At 42.4% G+C, this 18,139-nt stretch overlaps 1 protein-coding gene across 1 annotated transcript; it reads right to left on the reverse strand.

The window, feature by feature from the left end:
- Window positions 1–290: 290 nt before the first annotated feature.
- On the reverse strand, window positions 291–704 carry LOC143362890 (uncharacterized). Its single transcript, XM_076803389.1, has one exon. It carries the CDS (start codon window positions 702–704, stop codon window positions 291–293), a length of 414 nt encoding a protein of 137 aa, XP_076659504.1.
- Window positions 705–18,139: the final 17,435 nt, after the last annotated feature.

Genomic DNA, 18,139 nt, shown 5'->3' on the forward strand with positions numbered 1-18,139 from the left:
TACCTGTACCTGTACCTGTACCTGTACCTGTACCTGTACCTGTACCTGTACCTGTACCTGTACCTGTACCTGTACCTGTACCTGTACCTGTACCTGTACCTGTACCTGTACCTGTACCTGTACCTGTACCTGTACCTGTACCTGTACCTGTACCAGTACCTGTCCGTATTATCGATACGATAGCATTCGTCGTTAAAATGACATCAATCGGGCCAACCTTGAAAATCTGTTTTTAAGACGGTGGAATGGCGTCGTTGGATTGACCTTGAAAATTTGCAAAACAATTCGATTTAGTCAACGAGGATGAGCAAAGAAGTCGTGGTGGAGGAGTCCCACTTCTTGACTGGTTTTTTCAGCGCTTGGAATGCCCGCTGAGTTTGTCGCAACTCGTCCAACAAGCGTTTGATTTCCGACGGCTGAGCCTTCACCATAGACGGATAGGAAATCAAACGTCTCATGTGTGCCGACGTGAGGATGCGTTGGTTGCAGAACCGCCTCTCCAGGGCCGTCCAGGCTCCATCGTAGCTGGCCTCAGTGATGGGAGCAAGGTCCAACATCTTGGCTGCGTCTCCAGACAGGCAGGACTTGAGGTACTGCATCTTCCGTACCTTCGAGATGCGGGTGGAATCATGGACCAACGCGCAAAACTGGTCTCTGAAGCTTTCCCATTGAAACAGGTCCCAAGAGAACGATAGGAGCTTCATCGGTGGCAACGCTACGTCTGGTTCCGCAGGAGTCGAGATCGTCGACGTGATCGGAATCGGTGCGGGTCTTGCCTCGATCCACTCGTCGATCGCCGATCCATGATTTATATACGCCTCGGCGACCTCGTGAGAAGTAATCAGCAGTCAGGTAGGGGAGCTCAGGATCCGCCTGTAAGGTAATTTCCGCATGCCGATCGTTGAACAGCCTCCAGTAGCGGGTGATGCCCAGTTGGACTCCGACCGATTGGACACGTCCCGATTGGACTGTCCCGATTGGACGGGTTCCTTTTGGACTCCGTGCCGATTCGACTCGTGCCGTTTGGACGCCGTGCCGATTGAACTCGTACCGTTTGGACGCCGTGGCGGTTGAATTCGTGACGTTCCCTAACCCTTTTTTTTATCGTGAGGAAATGTTTTATACATACCCCGACTCCCTGGGGGAAGCCGGGGTTATGTGGGACTCTCCCCGGAGGGCGGAACCCTCGGGGACTACCCACTAAAACCTCACGCCCACCTAAGCTACACGGGACGTGCCTGGATCACGCGAGTACTCAACAGGACACCTCCCAGCTATCATCATACCCCGGGGGAGGGGTTAACCTCCCCCACTGACTACGCTATAAGACCCCGAGCCGAGGGACCCGCCCGGTGTCCCCATCTCTGGACCCTTCGGATTGGGCTTCCCGAGTACCAGCTCGGTCCACCCACAGCTCCCGGAGTCTTCGTGCCCCGCTCGGAGCCGGTGTCCCGAAGGAACCAGCCCCGGCCGAGGCAGGAAGACGCCGCCACCGGAAGGAAGGGTCGTCGGAGGCGCGATCCGGCACGCCCCGACCCTTCCTCGAACCCTAACCCTAACACGCTTGATTTGTATCGATGGTCGATTGTACAGAGACTGCATCGATCGGTCGTTAGAGCGATCGCTCCTGACGCCCGTCTCCCGTGCGGCCCGCGAGAGCCTACGAGCTACTCGATCCACCCGTGACTCGCGGGGTCGCGGGAGGGGACGCAGGGACGACGTCGCGCACGCGCCGTCGAGCTGCTAGTCATCTGACTCGTATATTTACATATATGTACAACTCCTGTTCGTTACAGGATAAAACCGAAGTATGGAAATAAACATTATGTACAGAGAACTATTCTACAGAAAACCATTTTGCATAGAGGTTTTAAACCCATCTGCCTCCTCTCATTTCCTTGTTGAAATCTCCAACAATAGGTGACTATGATATGCGGTATAGTCAAAATATGTAAAAGAAAACAAAAGAAAATAAAGAGAACAATTGTGAAGTATAATAACAAAAAGTAGAGTGTGGATTTTTTTTTTAACAAACACTAATGTTCTTATCACGGTAATAGAAATATGTAATTATTATAATAGGACGTAAGAGAACACTGGCCGATACGTCGGCGTGAGGCACGAACTAACAGGCTCGAGAGTGGCGACTGCATGTACGTTCGCACTCGAGCGCGGCTTGCGACGGAATCGACAAGGCCAACTCCGGTTCTGGCTCGTTTCGGCCGGAATCTTATAGACGAGCGCGGACCACAACGATAGCCTCGCTTCGCGAAACGCTCGCTTGGCGACGGTGTTCGCGGATCGGTTCGCGCTTAGGTCTCTTCGCGGATTGGCTCGCGGTAGGGTCTCGTCCCGGATTGGCTCGCGCTTGGGTCGAAATCGCGAGCTCGCGACGGAACGCGAAAGTTGTTTCGTTGCAAGTATATGAAAATAAATGGCTGAGAAAATCCCTATTGATGAGAGAAGAGGGGACATAAAGCTCCCCATGCCTTGAAAAAAGGGGAAGAAGGGAAGAAAGATACGAAGAAAGAATGCAAACAGCAATAAGAGTACAGCCCGGAATTAGAAATAGCCAGAACGAAACAGAAGGGATGGTGGAGGTAATGGGTAGGGTAGTAGATATGGGGGGTGGGGGACTATGATCAGGACAGCGTTAGTGGAGTAGGAAATAATAACAAAAGAGGGGAAGGGCGTAAGGAAGAAGAAGAGGAATGGAAAATTATAGATAGAAATAGGAAAAAAGAAGACAAAAGATTGGCTAACAAAAAGAAAAAAGAGGGAGAAGAATTATTAAATAGGAGAAAAGAAAAAGAAGAGAAAGAAAGAAAGAGGAAATTCCCGGAAGGGCCAAGAAGTGAAGCAGTTATAGTTAAAACTACGGAGCATAAAACCTTCGCGGATCTTTACAGACAAGTAAAGGATAGGGCAGGTAAGAAAATGGAGGGAATTCAGACTATTAGAAAATGAAGAGGGGAGGATCTAATAATTGAAATGGAAAAGGGTCTAGAAGGTAGGGAACTTGAAAAAACAGTAAAGGAAGCTCTAGGCGAAGATCACAAAATAAAAAGAATGGCACCTAGATTGCTATTTGAAATTAAAGAAATAGATCCCACTTTGGAAAGGGAGGAACTGAGGAAGGAAGTTGCTAAAAGCCTCAGCCTAGATAAAAACGAGGTGGAAATAAAAACAACTAGATTCGGGTATCGGGGAACAAAAACAGCTATAATATCCGTGCCTACTAGAATTTTGGAGAAGATAGGGGAAGAAAACAAAATAAAAATAGGTTTTATCCTATGTAGAATAAAAAGAACGCAGAACCTAATAAGGTGTTTTAAATGTCACGATTTTGGACACATGTCCTATAATTGCAAGCTCGACCTACAAGGCAAGGAGCTGTGTAGGAGGTGCGGGAAAATGGAGCACCAAATCTACGGGTGCGAAGCTATTAAAAATTGCGTACTGTGTACCAGGGCCGGAATTCCAGCTGCTAAAGCAGAGCACGTAGCAGGGGCAGTAAGCTGCCCTCAATATAAAAAATATATAGCGAGATTCTCTGAGGGAAGTAACTAAACAGATTGATAAATATTAACATTAACTATGGATATATTACAAATCAATTTAAACCACTGCCGGCTTGCGCATTATTTATTGACTCAGGCGGCTACTGAATTAAAAGCTAATATTATCCTGATAGCAGAACCCTCATACGTGTTAGCGACAGTTTGTTTTTGAAAGAAATCGAAGGCAGATAGCCCGACGCTAGTCCGCTTTCGGTTAATTTATGGTATGGTCGAGGGTTCGCGTAGCCTCTCGAAGCTGTAGTTCCTGTCGACGGACAAACCCCAGATGATGTCTGGCAACTCGAAGTTGTTCAGGTACTCGATGGGGCGCATTCGTTGACATATGTTTGGAAAGTTAGGAATCTTTAAGTATGGCAGACGACCCGACGTCGTACTGCTATCTTAAAGAACAAAGATAGTCCTTATGAAGGATCTGGCCACGGAGTGGGGGAAGGCAAGGGTGCCTTCTGGTAAGAGGACTGTGTTAGACCGCTCAGCACTTACCCCAGAACCTCGGAAAAGGGCAGGTCCTAAGAATTTTCTAACATCGGAAGCGGGATAGAATTCAACGCGCCCGTTCGTGAAAGTCATCCTGAGTCGCGTGTGTGAACATTTGCGTACGTTGTTGCGTGTGTGAACATTTGTGTACGTTGTTGCGTGCCAACCGAATAAATGGCGAATTTGAGTGAAGGTACACCTTCGTTTGAAACCCTTTTTCGGAAGTTTATGGAGACTTATACGGCTAATTCAGCGCCGACTACCTGTGACGGAGGTGCTACCAAAGAAGTTGACGCAGTTCCTGAATTTAGTGGCGAGGACCTTGGTGAGGATGCCAAAAAGTGGTGTAATATCGTCGAACAGATAACCGAAAAACTGCCTTCTTCGAAAAGATTGAGTCTTGCTACTCACGCTTTGACCGGACCCGCGAAAAAGTGGTACAAAACGTGGGAAGGTAATCCTAGGACGTGGGACCAGTTCCGCGAAGACCTGTGTTCGTTTTTTGTTTCCGAGGACAGATTGTGCGATCGACTAGTGCGTGCGGTGAACTATACAAGCGATTCCGCCGATTCGTACTCTCAATACGCGCGGAAAAAGTTAAAATATTATAGCGAGACTCAAATAGAATTTAAGCAATCCGAGTTGATCAGCTTGGTAATTGGGCATGTGACGGACCCAACTGTGCGACAATCGTTAATGAACGCGCGCTATCAGACGACCGCAGAACTGTCGATAGGGATAGCCCAATTCACCAAGACAAAAGCGAATAAGGTAGAGCAGCGGGAAGCGCGTGAAAGGCGTGACGAGAAAGGATCTGCATACCTGAATAAAAGGTGTTATACCTGTGACAACGTGGGGCACACAACGAAGTTTTGTCCGAAACGACCACGGTTAGACAGGGGGCGCAGTCCCGAAAGACGCGTAATTACCTGCACCTTCTGTTCGAAAAGGGGACACACAGAAGATAGCTGCTGGATTAAGCAGCGCACTGCACGGGAAAACAACGACCCCAACAAAAAATCTAGCCCAACCGCAGGAAATCACCAAACGAATGTTTGCTATTCCATGGAACATAGGCTTACACCTATTCTTTTGCGAGACTTACTAATAAAGGAAAGTCTAATAGATAGCGGTGCGACCTGTTCACTGATCAAAGAAAGGGTAGCCCGACAGGCTAATTGCAAAATAAATCCATATGCAACCACAATACGAGGCTTATCAAGTTCCGCCACCACGACGATCGGGAGTACGACGGCTGTTATCCAAACAGAGGGGTTAGCAGTCGAATTGGACATATTTGTTGTTCCGGAGGATGCCATTCCGTACGATTTAATCGTGGGCAAAAATGTCTTGACAAACGGCGGGATACAAATTATCACCGACACCGACGGCACGACGAAGCTCCAGGCTGTTCCGACACAAAAGGAGGATGGACGGAAAGCGGACCAACTTTGCTGCGTCGCTGAAGAATTAGACGGGAAGACGCGCGAGGCCTTGATGGAAGTTTTAAATCGTTACCAACACATGATAACGACTGGTAGCAAAGTCCGAAGCGTAAGTACAGGAGAGATGCGGATCGTTACCAAAGAGGATCGTGTGGTGAGTTACCAACCATATAGACTTTCGGTTATGGAAAGAGAAAAAGTTCGCGAGATTGTAGCGGAATTAATACAAAACAATATTATTCGGGAGAGCACGTCGCCTTATGCGAGCCCTATTATTTTAGTCAAAAAAAAGAATGGCGAGGATCGCATGTGCGTAGATTTTCGGGCCTTGAATAGACTCACAGTGAGAGACAGATTTCCGTTACCCCTAATTGAGGATCAATTAGACCGCTTGGGGAAAGGAAAGTATTTTATAACATTAGATATGGCGTCAGGATTTTATCAAATTCCTATTGCAAACGATTCGATTGAAAAGACAGCGTTCGTGACACCTGACGGCCATTATGAGTTTCTTAGAATGCCGTTTGGGCTTTGTAATGCACCGGCCGTATTTCAACGCGCAATGAACAAAGCTCTGGGAAAATTGAGGAACACGGTAGCATTGGTGTATATAGACGATGTACTGATTCCAGCCGAAACAATTCAAGAAGCATTTGACCGGTTAGAGCAAGTGCTAAAGGCACTTGATGATGCAGGCTTCTCGCTAAATTTAAAAAAGTGTTCTTTCTTTAAAACCCGTATAGAATACCTGGGAAGGGAAATATCCGCGGACGGCATTAGACCGGGGACCGGAAAAATAAAATCACTGTTGGAAACACCTGTACCGAGTAACGTAAAGCAAGTTCGGCAGTTTATGGGACTGGCGAGTTATTTCCGCAAATTTATACCTGAATTTGCGGTGCGCACGGCGTGCATTACAAGGCTGACCAGGCAAAACGAACCGTGGAATTGGGGTAACGAACAGGAGGAGGCGCGGAAATATATTTTACAACGTCTAAGTACAAAACCACTCCTAGTAATTTTTGATCCTCAAAAAGAGACGGAGCTACATACCGATGCTAGTTCTATCGGCTATGGAGCAATCCTATTCCAGAAAGTAGAGGGTGAACTTAGAGTTGTAGCGTATTACAGCAGGCGAACGACTCCCGAAGAATCGCGTTACCACTCCTACGAACTAGAGACATTAGCGATTGTTAATGCACTAAAACACTTCCGCGTCTATCTTTTAGGAATCACCTTCAAAATTGTGACCGATTGTAACGCTATTAAAGCCACGAACACGAAAAGGGATATTGTGCCGCGAATTGCTAGATGGTGGGTCTTTTTGCAAGACTACACCTTTGAATTAGAATTGTTGAGTATTAGGGTACATTTACATTCGCAATGAGACATGAGACATGAGAACGCTACCATGTTGCAACAGCGCCATCTGTTACTAAATGTGTGTGTGCAGTCTTATAGAAACACTGTATACGTGAGCCTCGTGTAAAACCTGGATGTTTAGTAAAATACATTATAATAAACCAGTTGTTAGTAAAATACACAACCAACGCTTCTTTTATTTAACATGGTAGCAGAGCGTGGTTGGTAGAAGTATAAAGTTGAAAAGAAGTGTTGAGAAGTTTAGCAAGTGAAGAGAAATCGAAAGTTCGAGAAACAGCGACCACGTGTTGAAACAATGGCGAACATGAAAATTGACGACGTAGTAATTCCGATATTCGATGGATCGGACTACAACAACTGGAAGATACGAATATTGAAATTCCTGCAATATAAAAAGTGCAAGGAAGTTGTCGTCAGAGAGAAAATAGTAACAGACAAGCAACCAGATTGGGACGACAAAGATACAAAGGCAACAAATTATATTTACAGTGCCATCACAAATAAGCAATTAGAGTACGTGAGCGAACTTGAAACTGCGTACGAAATAATGAAAAAGTTCGATGAAATGTATTTAAAAAAGTCAACAGCCTTACAAATAGTGCGACGAAGCAATTTGGAAAATATTAAATTGAAAGATTTCTCTGAGGTTACAAAGTTTTTTGATGAATTTGAGAAGGCTGTAAACGAACTAAAAAGTGCAGGGGCTCAAGTGAGTGAACAAGAAAAATTGAATTACATGCTGAAAGCGCTACCGAAAGCATACAGTCATATTGGGGAGATTATAGATGTGGTACCCGAAGCAGAGAGAACTGTGGATTATGTGAAAAGCAAAATAAAGTTGAAAGAAGCAGAGGACAGGAAACCTGAAACAGAAAATATAGAAGAAACGACTACCAAGTCAAACGTGTTCAATGCAGCTTCGATACCGGCGGTCGGTAAAAAGCAAAGGTGCTACAACTGTGGCAAACCTGGTCATTTTCAGAAGGAGTGTCGTTCGTTCAAATCTGAATCGTTTCGTGGAAATTATAGACCGTTTCGTCGTGGACGTGGAAGATACCAACACAGAGGAAATTATCACAGTGTTCGAAATGAGTATAAAATGCCTCAAGAAAAAGATTCACAAGGAAGTTGTTTTGTAACAGAGATAAACGTGTCAAACATAACCTGTAAAGGTGTAGAAAATGAAATGAAGCTGGAGTGGCTGCTGGACAGTGGGTGCACTGACCACATTGTAAATGAAGATAGGTATTTCGATGAATGCATTACACTCAAAGTTCCAGTCAACGTGAAAGTCGGCGATGGTCGCATACTGCAAGCAACCAAGTCAGGAACAATAACAACATTCTTCGCAGTGTACAATAAAAGGGTGAAAGTAGTGCTACCAGGCGTGTACTTTGTAAAAAATATGGAAGCAAATTTGATAAGCTATGCAAAAGTGACAGACAAGAATACGATAATATCCAAAGGAGACATTACCAAAATTTACAATCAAAATAGGAAATTGGTTGCAATGGCAAAAAAGGAAAATGGACTATATAAAGTGACAAGCTATTGTGATGCAGAAAAGGTTGAAAGAAAAGCAAATGTAATAAACAAGGTAAGCGAAATAAATTTAACCTTAAAAGAAAAATGGCATCGCATATTGGGACATGTAAATTTCAATTATTTGAGTATTTTATGTAAAAATGAGTTACTAGTTGGGGCACCAAAGGAGCTGGAGACTGAATATATGAAATGCGCTATATGCATACAAAATAAAATGCACAATTTGTCATTTGAAAAACGTAGAAACAGAGCAACCGAGATATTGGAAATAGTCCATACGGATCTAAATGGGCCACACACGACTACAGGAAATGGTGGAGAAAAATATTTTTTGTCATTCATTGATGATTTCAGCAAATTGGCAAAGGTCTACTGTATTAAATCCAAGGAACAAGTGTTTGACTGCTTCATAGAGTACGTAAATGAAGTCCACAATATAACTGGCAAGTGTATCAAAACGTTAAGGTGCGATAATGGAAAGGAATATTTAAATTCTAACGTTTATCGTTTTACACGAGAAAAGGGAATTCGTATAAACCCGTGCCCTCCATATGTCCATGAACTGAATGGCACAGCAGAAAGGTATAATAGATCAATAATGGACATGGCACGATGTTTGCTAGATGAATCAAAGGTAAATAGATGCTATTGGCCGGAAATTGTAAGAGCAGCGGCTTATCTGAAAAACAGAACACTGGCTAATACCATTGAAAGAAAGACACCATTCGAAATATTTTTTGGTAAAAGGCCATGCGTTAACAACTTACGATTATATGGGAGTACAGTATTTGTTCGAGTACCAGAAGTCAAGAGAAAATCAAAGTGGGATAAGAAAGCAGAATCTGGAATTCTCCTAGGATACACGGATGTTGGATACAGGATTCTCATAAAGAATAAAATAGTAACAGCCCGACACGTAGATGTCATTGAAGAAGACATAAAGTGTATTGGATTTAAGGATATCGATGAAACTGATGATGAACGTCAATGGAATAACAAAAGTGACGAAGAAGAACAAGATAATAAAGATATAGACTTGAGAGAAGAACAGTGCGACACGGAAGAAGAAAAGGGTGAAGAGCTGAAACTCAGAAGATCCGCAAGAGAAAGAAGACCACCTACTCGATATGGAAGCGAAGGATCGTGTAAATTTGTATACGTAAATTATTGCAATGCAAACGTACCTGTTACATTTAAGGAGGCGGTCACGAGCAATGAAGCCAAATATTGGATGGAAGCTATGGATCGTGAGATGGGCAGTATCAATAGCAACAAAACCTGGACGTTAGTAAATAAACCAAAGGATAAAATTGCCTTGGATGTGAAATGGATTTATAAAAGGAAGTCGGAGAATACCTACAAAGCGAGACTGGTCGTCAGAGGATTCCAGCAGAAAGAAGAAGTCGAAGACACATACTCACCAGTAGCGAAGATGCAAACATTGAGAATATTACTATCATTTTGCTGTCAACATGGTTTGGAAATTGAACAGATGGATGTAGAAGCGGCATTTCTAAATGGAAATGTGTATTCAGAGGTCTATGTGAAACAACCGCTTGGCTATGAGGATGATAGCGACAAAGTCTACAAACTGGCTAAATCATTATATGGACTGAAGGAAAGCCCTCGCTTGTGGTATGAATGCTTTAACAAATGTGTTTCGAAATTGGGTTTTCGTAGGAGTGAGTATGATTATTGTCTCTATACAAAATTTGATAACACTGAACCAATATATATTTTAGTTTTTGTTGATGATCTACTGATTTGTGGTAAAAATAAACAGGAAATAATAAATGTAAAAAATAAATTGTCAAGCAAGTTTAAAATGAAAGATATGGGTAGAATCAAGAATTATATTGGAATAGATGTTGAATATAAGTATAGCAAAAATGAAAATGTAATGACCTTAAGTCAAAGAACATATATAGAGTCATTAGCGCGCAAATATGCTATAGAAAATGCGAAACTATATAACACACCAATGGAGATGAATCTAAAATTAGAACCTGCGAAAGCATTAAATGAAAATGTAAAGTATAGAAATTTAATAGGCGCACTGTTGTATGTAAGCTCTGGTACGCGACCAGACATAGCGTTCAGCGTAAATTATCTTAGTAGATTCCAAAATGATTATGGAGAAGAACATTTCAAATATGCGATGAGAGTTTTAAAATATCTATTTCTGACTAGAGATCTAAAGTTAACTTATAAAAATAATTACAATGTAGACACAATGGATTGTTTTGTGGATGCCGATTGGGCAGGCGATGTCACCGACAGAAAGTCAACATCGGGTTTTGTAATAAGATTATTTGGAAATGTAGTTTTTTGGAAAACGCGAAAACAGAGTACTGTAACCAAGTCGTCTACATTTGCGGAATACGTAGCGTTATCAGAGGCGGTAACGGAAATAAATTTTATGCGCGGAGTATTAAAATCATTTAAAATAATAATAAACAAACCAATTCAGGTGTATGAAGACAATTCGGGTGCAATGTGTATAGCCAAGTATGGAAACTACACCAAAAATTCCAAACATATCGAAGTGCAATATCACTATGTAAATGAAAACTATTTGGACGGTGTTGTTGATATAGTAAAAATAGAATCGGAGAAAAATGTCGCTGATGTATTCACGAAACCGTTGGGTAAAACAAAGTTCGAAATGTTTAGAGACAGATTAAGGATAAAATGATAATGGTACAAAATGTTAGAAATGTAGAGTTGAATGTAAATGTAAGGAGGCGTGTTGAGTATTAGGGTACATTTACATTCGCAATGAGACATGAGACATGAGAACGCTACCATGTTGCAACAGCGCCATCTGTTACTAAATGTGTGTGTGCAGTCTTATAGAAACACTGTATACGTGAGCCTCGTGTAAAACCTGGATGTTTAGTAAAATACATTATAATAAACCAGTTGTTAGTAAAATACACAACCAACGCTTCTTTTATTTAACAAGAATATAGAAAGGGCAAGCAAGTAGAACATGTAGACTACTTGAGTAGAAACCCGCGTAAAGATTACCGTGTGGATTTTGTTTGCGAGGGATTTTGGTTAGAAATAGCGCAAAAGAAGGACGAAGAAACCCAAGACATCATAGGCAAAATACAGTCAAATCATACTATCGCGTCGGATTTTGAAATGAGAAAAGGAATTCTGTGTAGGAAGATACGTAGAGACACCGGACGTATAATATATCGTAGCTTTGTCCCTAAAGGAAGTAGACTTGCGGTGCTGCGTTTGTATCACGACGAAAATTGCCACGTTGGATTCGATAAAACATACGATCGCATAGCACAGAAGTATTGGTACCCAAGGATGCGTGCATTCATAAAGAAATATATTGATCACTGCATCACTTGTATAGTCTCCAAGCGCCATACGGGACCACGTCAAGGATTTTTACATTCCATACCCAAAAAGTCGATACCATTTGATACAATACATTGCGACTGTGTTGGTCCATTTACCGTTACCAAAGAAGGCTATCAACATATTCTAATAATCGTAGATGCATTCACAAAATACGTGCAATTGATTCCGCTAAAAACCCTAAGTGGACCGGAGACATTACAGGTGTTCAGAGAAAGAATCACATTGTTCGGAACGCCGCGCTTAGTAATTCTAGATAGAGGAACAAACTTCACGTACAAACCAGTAAAGCAATTTATAGAAAAACATGGGAGTGAGGTGCATTTTATTGCTACGGGAGCCCCGCGAGCCAACGGGCAAGCCGAGCGTTATGTAGCGACTGTGACGAATCTCCTTACCGTGGAAACAAAAAAAGGGTCAGAATGGTCGAGCAAGTTGGCTAAGCTAATGCTTACCTTAAATACCACTCTACAAAAGTCAACCGGATTTACGCCCAGTAGATTGTTATTTGGGTTAGAGCAGGGTCCCGGTATTATAATGCGAGCGGAAGAAGAGTTACCACTCACAGATGAGGTAGTTGATGTACTACGTGATAGAGATGCGGCAGCTAAACGATTAGAGGAAAATGCAACATCTCAGGAGATTAGATTTAATAAAACTCGCAGGAATAATGTTATATTTAAGGAAGGTGACACAGTATTTGTTAGGCCTACAGATGATAGGCGAGCGAAATTAGATGATAAATATACAGGCCCGTTTACCATTTTAAAGGTTTTAACGAACGACCGTTATGAAATTCTAGGAAAATCAGGTAGACCGCAAACGGTTCCCAAAGACCGCTTAAGAGCATGGAAGGGTGATTGGGAAGGAGACTTTGAAATCGGAAATGAAGATGCTGAGTCGAGTGAATAACCGTGTTAGCGGGTACAATTAAGACGTTTTGTAGTTTAATATTCCTTGTGTTAAAAGTATATATTATTTCGATGTGTGTTCACTAATTTGGTATTGTAATAAAAACAAGAGATGTTTAAAAGATATGGTTCTTTGTGTAATTTAGTATACTGTTAAGGACTGTTATGAGACGTGTTTGACTACTGAGAGGTTTTAAAATGCAGCTAATTGCATATTGTTGTTGGTGGCACAAGCATGATCACGTACCCCGTAAAGCGCATGGCGTCGGCGATGGTGACATGTGGGGTGTTCACGGGTTAGAAAAGGATGAATATGAGACATGATCACGCACTCCGTAAAGCGCGATATGTATAGCGTCGGCAAAGGTGACATGTGTAATGGTTGTGGATTGGAAAACAGATTATTAGAGAGACATTGTGTGGCATGTTCACGAACTCCGTAAAGCGCTGAGACGTTGGATTCGGTGACATTTGGTCGTGTGTTGATAATGGACTCCATGCAGCACGTGTTGGAGAAGAAAGCGTAATAAACGATCAAGGATTCGACGAAACAAGAAACATGTGTAACTGGATGCTTCCCGAGAGCGTGAAGCATGTCAGATTGGCCGTGTTAGCGACAGTTTGTTTTTGAAAGAAATCGAAGGCAGATAGCCCGACGCTAGTCCGCTTTCGGTTAATTTATGGTATGGTCGAGGGTTCGCGTAGCCTCTCGAAGCTGTAGTTCCTGTCGACGGACAAACCCCAGATGATGTCTGGCAACTCGAAGTTGTTCAGGTACTCGATGGGGCGCATTCGTTGACATATGTTTGGAAAGTTAGGAATCTTTAAGTATGGCAGACGACCCGACGTCGTACTGCTATCTTAAAGAACAAAGATAGTCCTTATGAAGGATCTGGCCACGGAGTGGGGGAAGGCAAGGGTGCCTTCTGGTAAGAGGACTGTGTTAGACCGCTCAGCACTTACCCCAGAACCTCGGAAAAGGGCAGGTCCTAAGAATTTTCTAACATACGTGTATAATAAAGACAAGGAAAGTAATTACAATATTTGCAGATGGAAAGTAACAAGAACGGGACTAGAAAAAATAGCCAAAGCAATGGAGAAATCTATCAAGGGTAAAAAACTGGACTGGCAAATAAGTTATAACTTAGAAGAGGAGGAAACTTTCCTAAAAACGATCATTGAGGTTTGCGACAGGTGTCTACCCAGGATCAAGGGAGACAGCAAAAAGAAAGGAAGAAACAATACCTGGTGGAATGAAGAAATCAGGGACTTAAGAAATAAAGCCCACAGGTTACGAATAAAAGTGCAAAGATTTAAGAAGAGAAAGAAGCTATTATTTCATCAGGAAAGCAGAGATCGGGGTAATGGTAACCCTAGACGTAAAAAATGCTTTTAACTCCCTAAGATGAGATGCAATAATTGAAGGGCTGGTAAATAGAGGCTGCAGCGAATATCTAATAAAAATAATTAAAAATTACTTTGAAGGAAGAGAAGTATGTTACGTCACGGCGGGGGAAACAATATGGAGGAAAATGTCTATGGGGTCGACCTCAAGGGTCGATACTAGGTTCCTTTCTGTGGAACCTAGTATATGACGAACTACTGAAGAAGCCACTACCACAAATGTCGAATAGAGTAGCTTTCGCAGACGACATTATCATTACTGTTCTAGCAGCAACATAGGCGAGGCTCAAATTAAGGACGAAGCAAATTATTGCGGATACAAAAGGGTGGATGGAAAAGAAAGGACTAGCCCTCGCGGAACAAAAAACGGAAGCAATAATGCTGAACGAAAAGAAAATTGACGACAATTTTAGGATTGAAATAGGAGAAGAGAAGATAACACCTGGTACACACCTCAAGTACCTAGGCGTGATATTCAATGACAAGAAAAATTTCAAAAAGCATATTGAAGAACCAACCAACAAAGTAATAAGGATGATGTCGGATCTTAGTAGCCTGATGACGAACGGGATGAGGACTACTGAAGCAGTTAGACGCCTGTTTTATATGACATTGGAATCTATAGTCCTTTACGGAGCACCGGTGTGGGCGGAGGCTGCGTCCCTACAGGCAAATTATAGTCTGCTGAAAAAGACCCAAAGAATTGGACTTGCAAGGGTGGTGTCGGCATATAGATCAGTTCCTTCGCAGACTCTATGTGTATTATCCGGAATTAAGCCGTGGCACCTTAAAACCGAAGAGAGAAGGCAGCAATTCGAGATTGGAAATGCTATTCTAAACAAGGAAAATTTAAGGAAAGTGGCTGATTTCTCGAGGGAACAGAGAGACTTAAAAGAGATACATATGGTACTGGAAGGACTAAAGATGGAAGAGGAGGATATAGAGGAGGAACAAAAAATGAAAAGGATAGTAAAAAATTGGATAAGGAAAAAGATGAAGGAAGTAACAGACGTGGTATGGCAAAGAGAATGGAATGAAGGAGTTGTAGGAAGGTGGACTCACCAGTTGATCCCTTGCATTGCAACCTGAAAGAATAGGAAACATGGACAACTGAATTTTTACTGCACACAAATGCTGACAGGGCATGGAGTGTTTAATGCATTCAGAAAAAGAATAGGAAAGACGGAGACAGAAGATTGCTGGTATCATCAGGGAAGAAGGGACTCTCCGGAGCATACCCTGGTAGAGTGCCAAAACTGGAACGAGGAAAGGAGGGAGATGAGAGAGGAAATGGGCCTGCGGGTAGAGGAACTAACTGTAGGAAGAATTATGAACGAGATTATTAAAAACCAAAGGAGTTGGAGGGCTTTCTCACTATTTTGTACAAAGGTAATCAAAAAGAAGGAAGTCGAAGAGAGAAGAAGAGAGAAAGAAGGAAAGGACAATCCTATTCTCCGAGACATTCAGGAGGACTTGGAATCCGAAGATCCAGATAGAATGGCCGAACTGTAAACTGTAAACTTAAGTTAAGTAAAATAAGGTAACTTAGGATAATAGAGGTCAAAAGAACGGGTGCGCGGGCTAAAATTGTGTGTTGTTTACAGCTTCCCTGGAGGTTAACGAGACAGATGGAGAAAGGAATATGAAACACCAGAGACGACGCCCACTAAACGAACCTTCGGTTACTCATCGATGCCTGAGAAAAAGCAGAGCTGCGGGACCGGGCCACGGAACAACCAGGAGGCGAAGGAAGAAGGGAATGAGGTCTGAAGGGTTAGGGTGGGGGGGGGGCGAGTTGAACTTTCAATAGGGTAACTCCTGAGTTATTGTAAAGAGAAGATATTAGTTTCTGTTTTATTGACCCATTATACAAGTGTGCTATTTGGCATAGTGTGTGTAGTGCAAGAGAAGGCATTCGGGAGGGAATTAAAATAACTAGTAAGGCTATAGGTGCAGCGGCATATTAGTAAATACTAGTGTTTTTTACTTTTTTTTTTTAATTAGTTAGTTTAATACGCAATATAGATAGGAACACATTAGATTTTTCTTCACCCCTGTTTAGTGGAGTGTTACGAGCCAGGGCTGCGAGCAACGCGAGAGGCCGGCGAGGGGTTGTTACCCCAGGAATATGGTTTCAATTTGTTAGTTAGGTACGCGGACGCACCCAATGACAAATCAGGGAGCCGCTAGGATAGTTGACGTCGAGGACGCACCTGATGCGAAACCAGGGAACCTCTGGGAGGTTTGAGTTAAACGCAGACGCACCCGATGCGGAACCGGGGAGCCACTAGGTTGGAGAAGTCTTCGTTAATTTGAATTTAAGATTAGTAAGGCTCGTAACTTATATATAATTTAATTGATACAATCCGAGCGGTAAGATTGTATCGTTTGGGAACGTTAAATTATTAGATTATGGTATTAGGCAATAATTAAGGGTTGTAGATTACGCGAGCTAACAAACAAGGCAAATATATTCTGAATTAAAATAATTACAAGTGTAGTTGTTTATGTCGCGAATGAATGTAGTAAGTGTACAAGTGGAGAAATTGTTACCTACGATGCACGGTTTTCACGCACTGGCAATGCGGGGTTAGAGAGCGATTGTTGAACGCCAAATAGAATATATACTGAACTAACGGGAATCTATAATCGGATTCGAAAGGGACTTTAACCCGATCTCACTAGAATTGACTCTGATGCGTGTAACGCGACGTGACTGCACGATTACTGTTACGTATGGAGACGTTTCTCCACGTTCATTTCGATTAGAAGTTCTAATCTCTTTTCTGAGAACGAAAAGCGTCCCAACAGGCCCCTTGTTTAATGATTGTACTCCGGCTGGACGCAGCTGGCACGAAGCATGATTCAGTAACAGCACCGTACGATTTCTTAATATGGAAATCTTCAAAACATCCCCTTCTGGAATGTTTTGTCAAGACAGTCTTTGATAGGAAACATCCTGGCTAACCCTTCGTTTTACCCCTATAAACAAAAGATCCAGCTGCAAACCTTAAATTCACTTGAAACGACAAATACGAGTACGCGACCGTAAAATAAAACAGATACATTCCCCTCTCATTTTTAGGGTATATAAACCCATGCATTTTCATCCTCTTCGGTTCAGTTGAGAAGCGGTTCAGAAGTGATTCGGTCGCGGTATAGTAATCGTGCAGTCACGTCGCGTTACACGCGTAAGAGTCAGTTCGAGTGAGATCGGGTAAAAAGTCCCTTTCGAATCAAACGTAACCTTATAGAATCCGTTAGTTCGTGTATATTCTATTTGGCTTTCAACCATCGCTCTCCGATCCCGCATTGCGTCAACACCGTGCATCACTAGGTAACAATTTCTCTAATTGTACACTTATCACATTCACTCGCGACACAAACAATTACACTTGTAACTATTCCAATTCAGAATAAATTGTCTTGTTTGTTAACTCGCGTAATCTACAACCCTTAATTATTGCCTAATATCCTAATCTAATAATTGAACGTTCCCACGTGATACAATCTTACCGCTCGGATTGTATCAATTAAGATATACAGGGTGGCCCACATAACTCTGAACAGCTCAATATCTCGAAAACTATGCCATCGATTTTAAAGTTCTTAGTCTTAAATTGCATGGAACTGAAGGGCCTTTCTGACTACATAAACGTGAAGTGGCCTCCCTTCCCTTTTAACTGGGGAGGGGAGGTACCTTCATAATTTTAAATGGAACCCGCTATAAGATGTTACATATTTAGATTCTACAGGAAAAAACAAGTCAATTTTGTCTGAAACATTTTTTTGTCAGATACTTCCATGATGAGATATAACAGTTTGAAGTTTCGAGTTGTAGGTACTTGAAGCGCTCAGAAATAGCGTTATGGAATTATACGCGCTTGAGTCCTTTGCTTATTCATGAAGAAACACAAACAATAATATTTACAATTCTTGAGTTTGACTCACTTATCTATGAAAACGTTTTCAGTTTAGAGCTGTTATTCAAGCAGTAACATTGTGATTATGGCTA

The sequence above is a fragment of the Halictus rubicundus genome, chromosome 18, assembly GCF_050948215.1.
Source record: "Halictus rubicundus isolate RS-2024b chromosome 18, iyHalRubi1_principal, whole genome shotgun sequence".
NCBI classification, from domain to species: domain Eukaryota; kingdom Metazoa; phylum Arthropoda; class Insecta; order Hymenoptera; family Halictidae; genus Halictus; species Halictus rubicundus.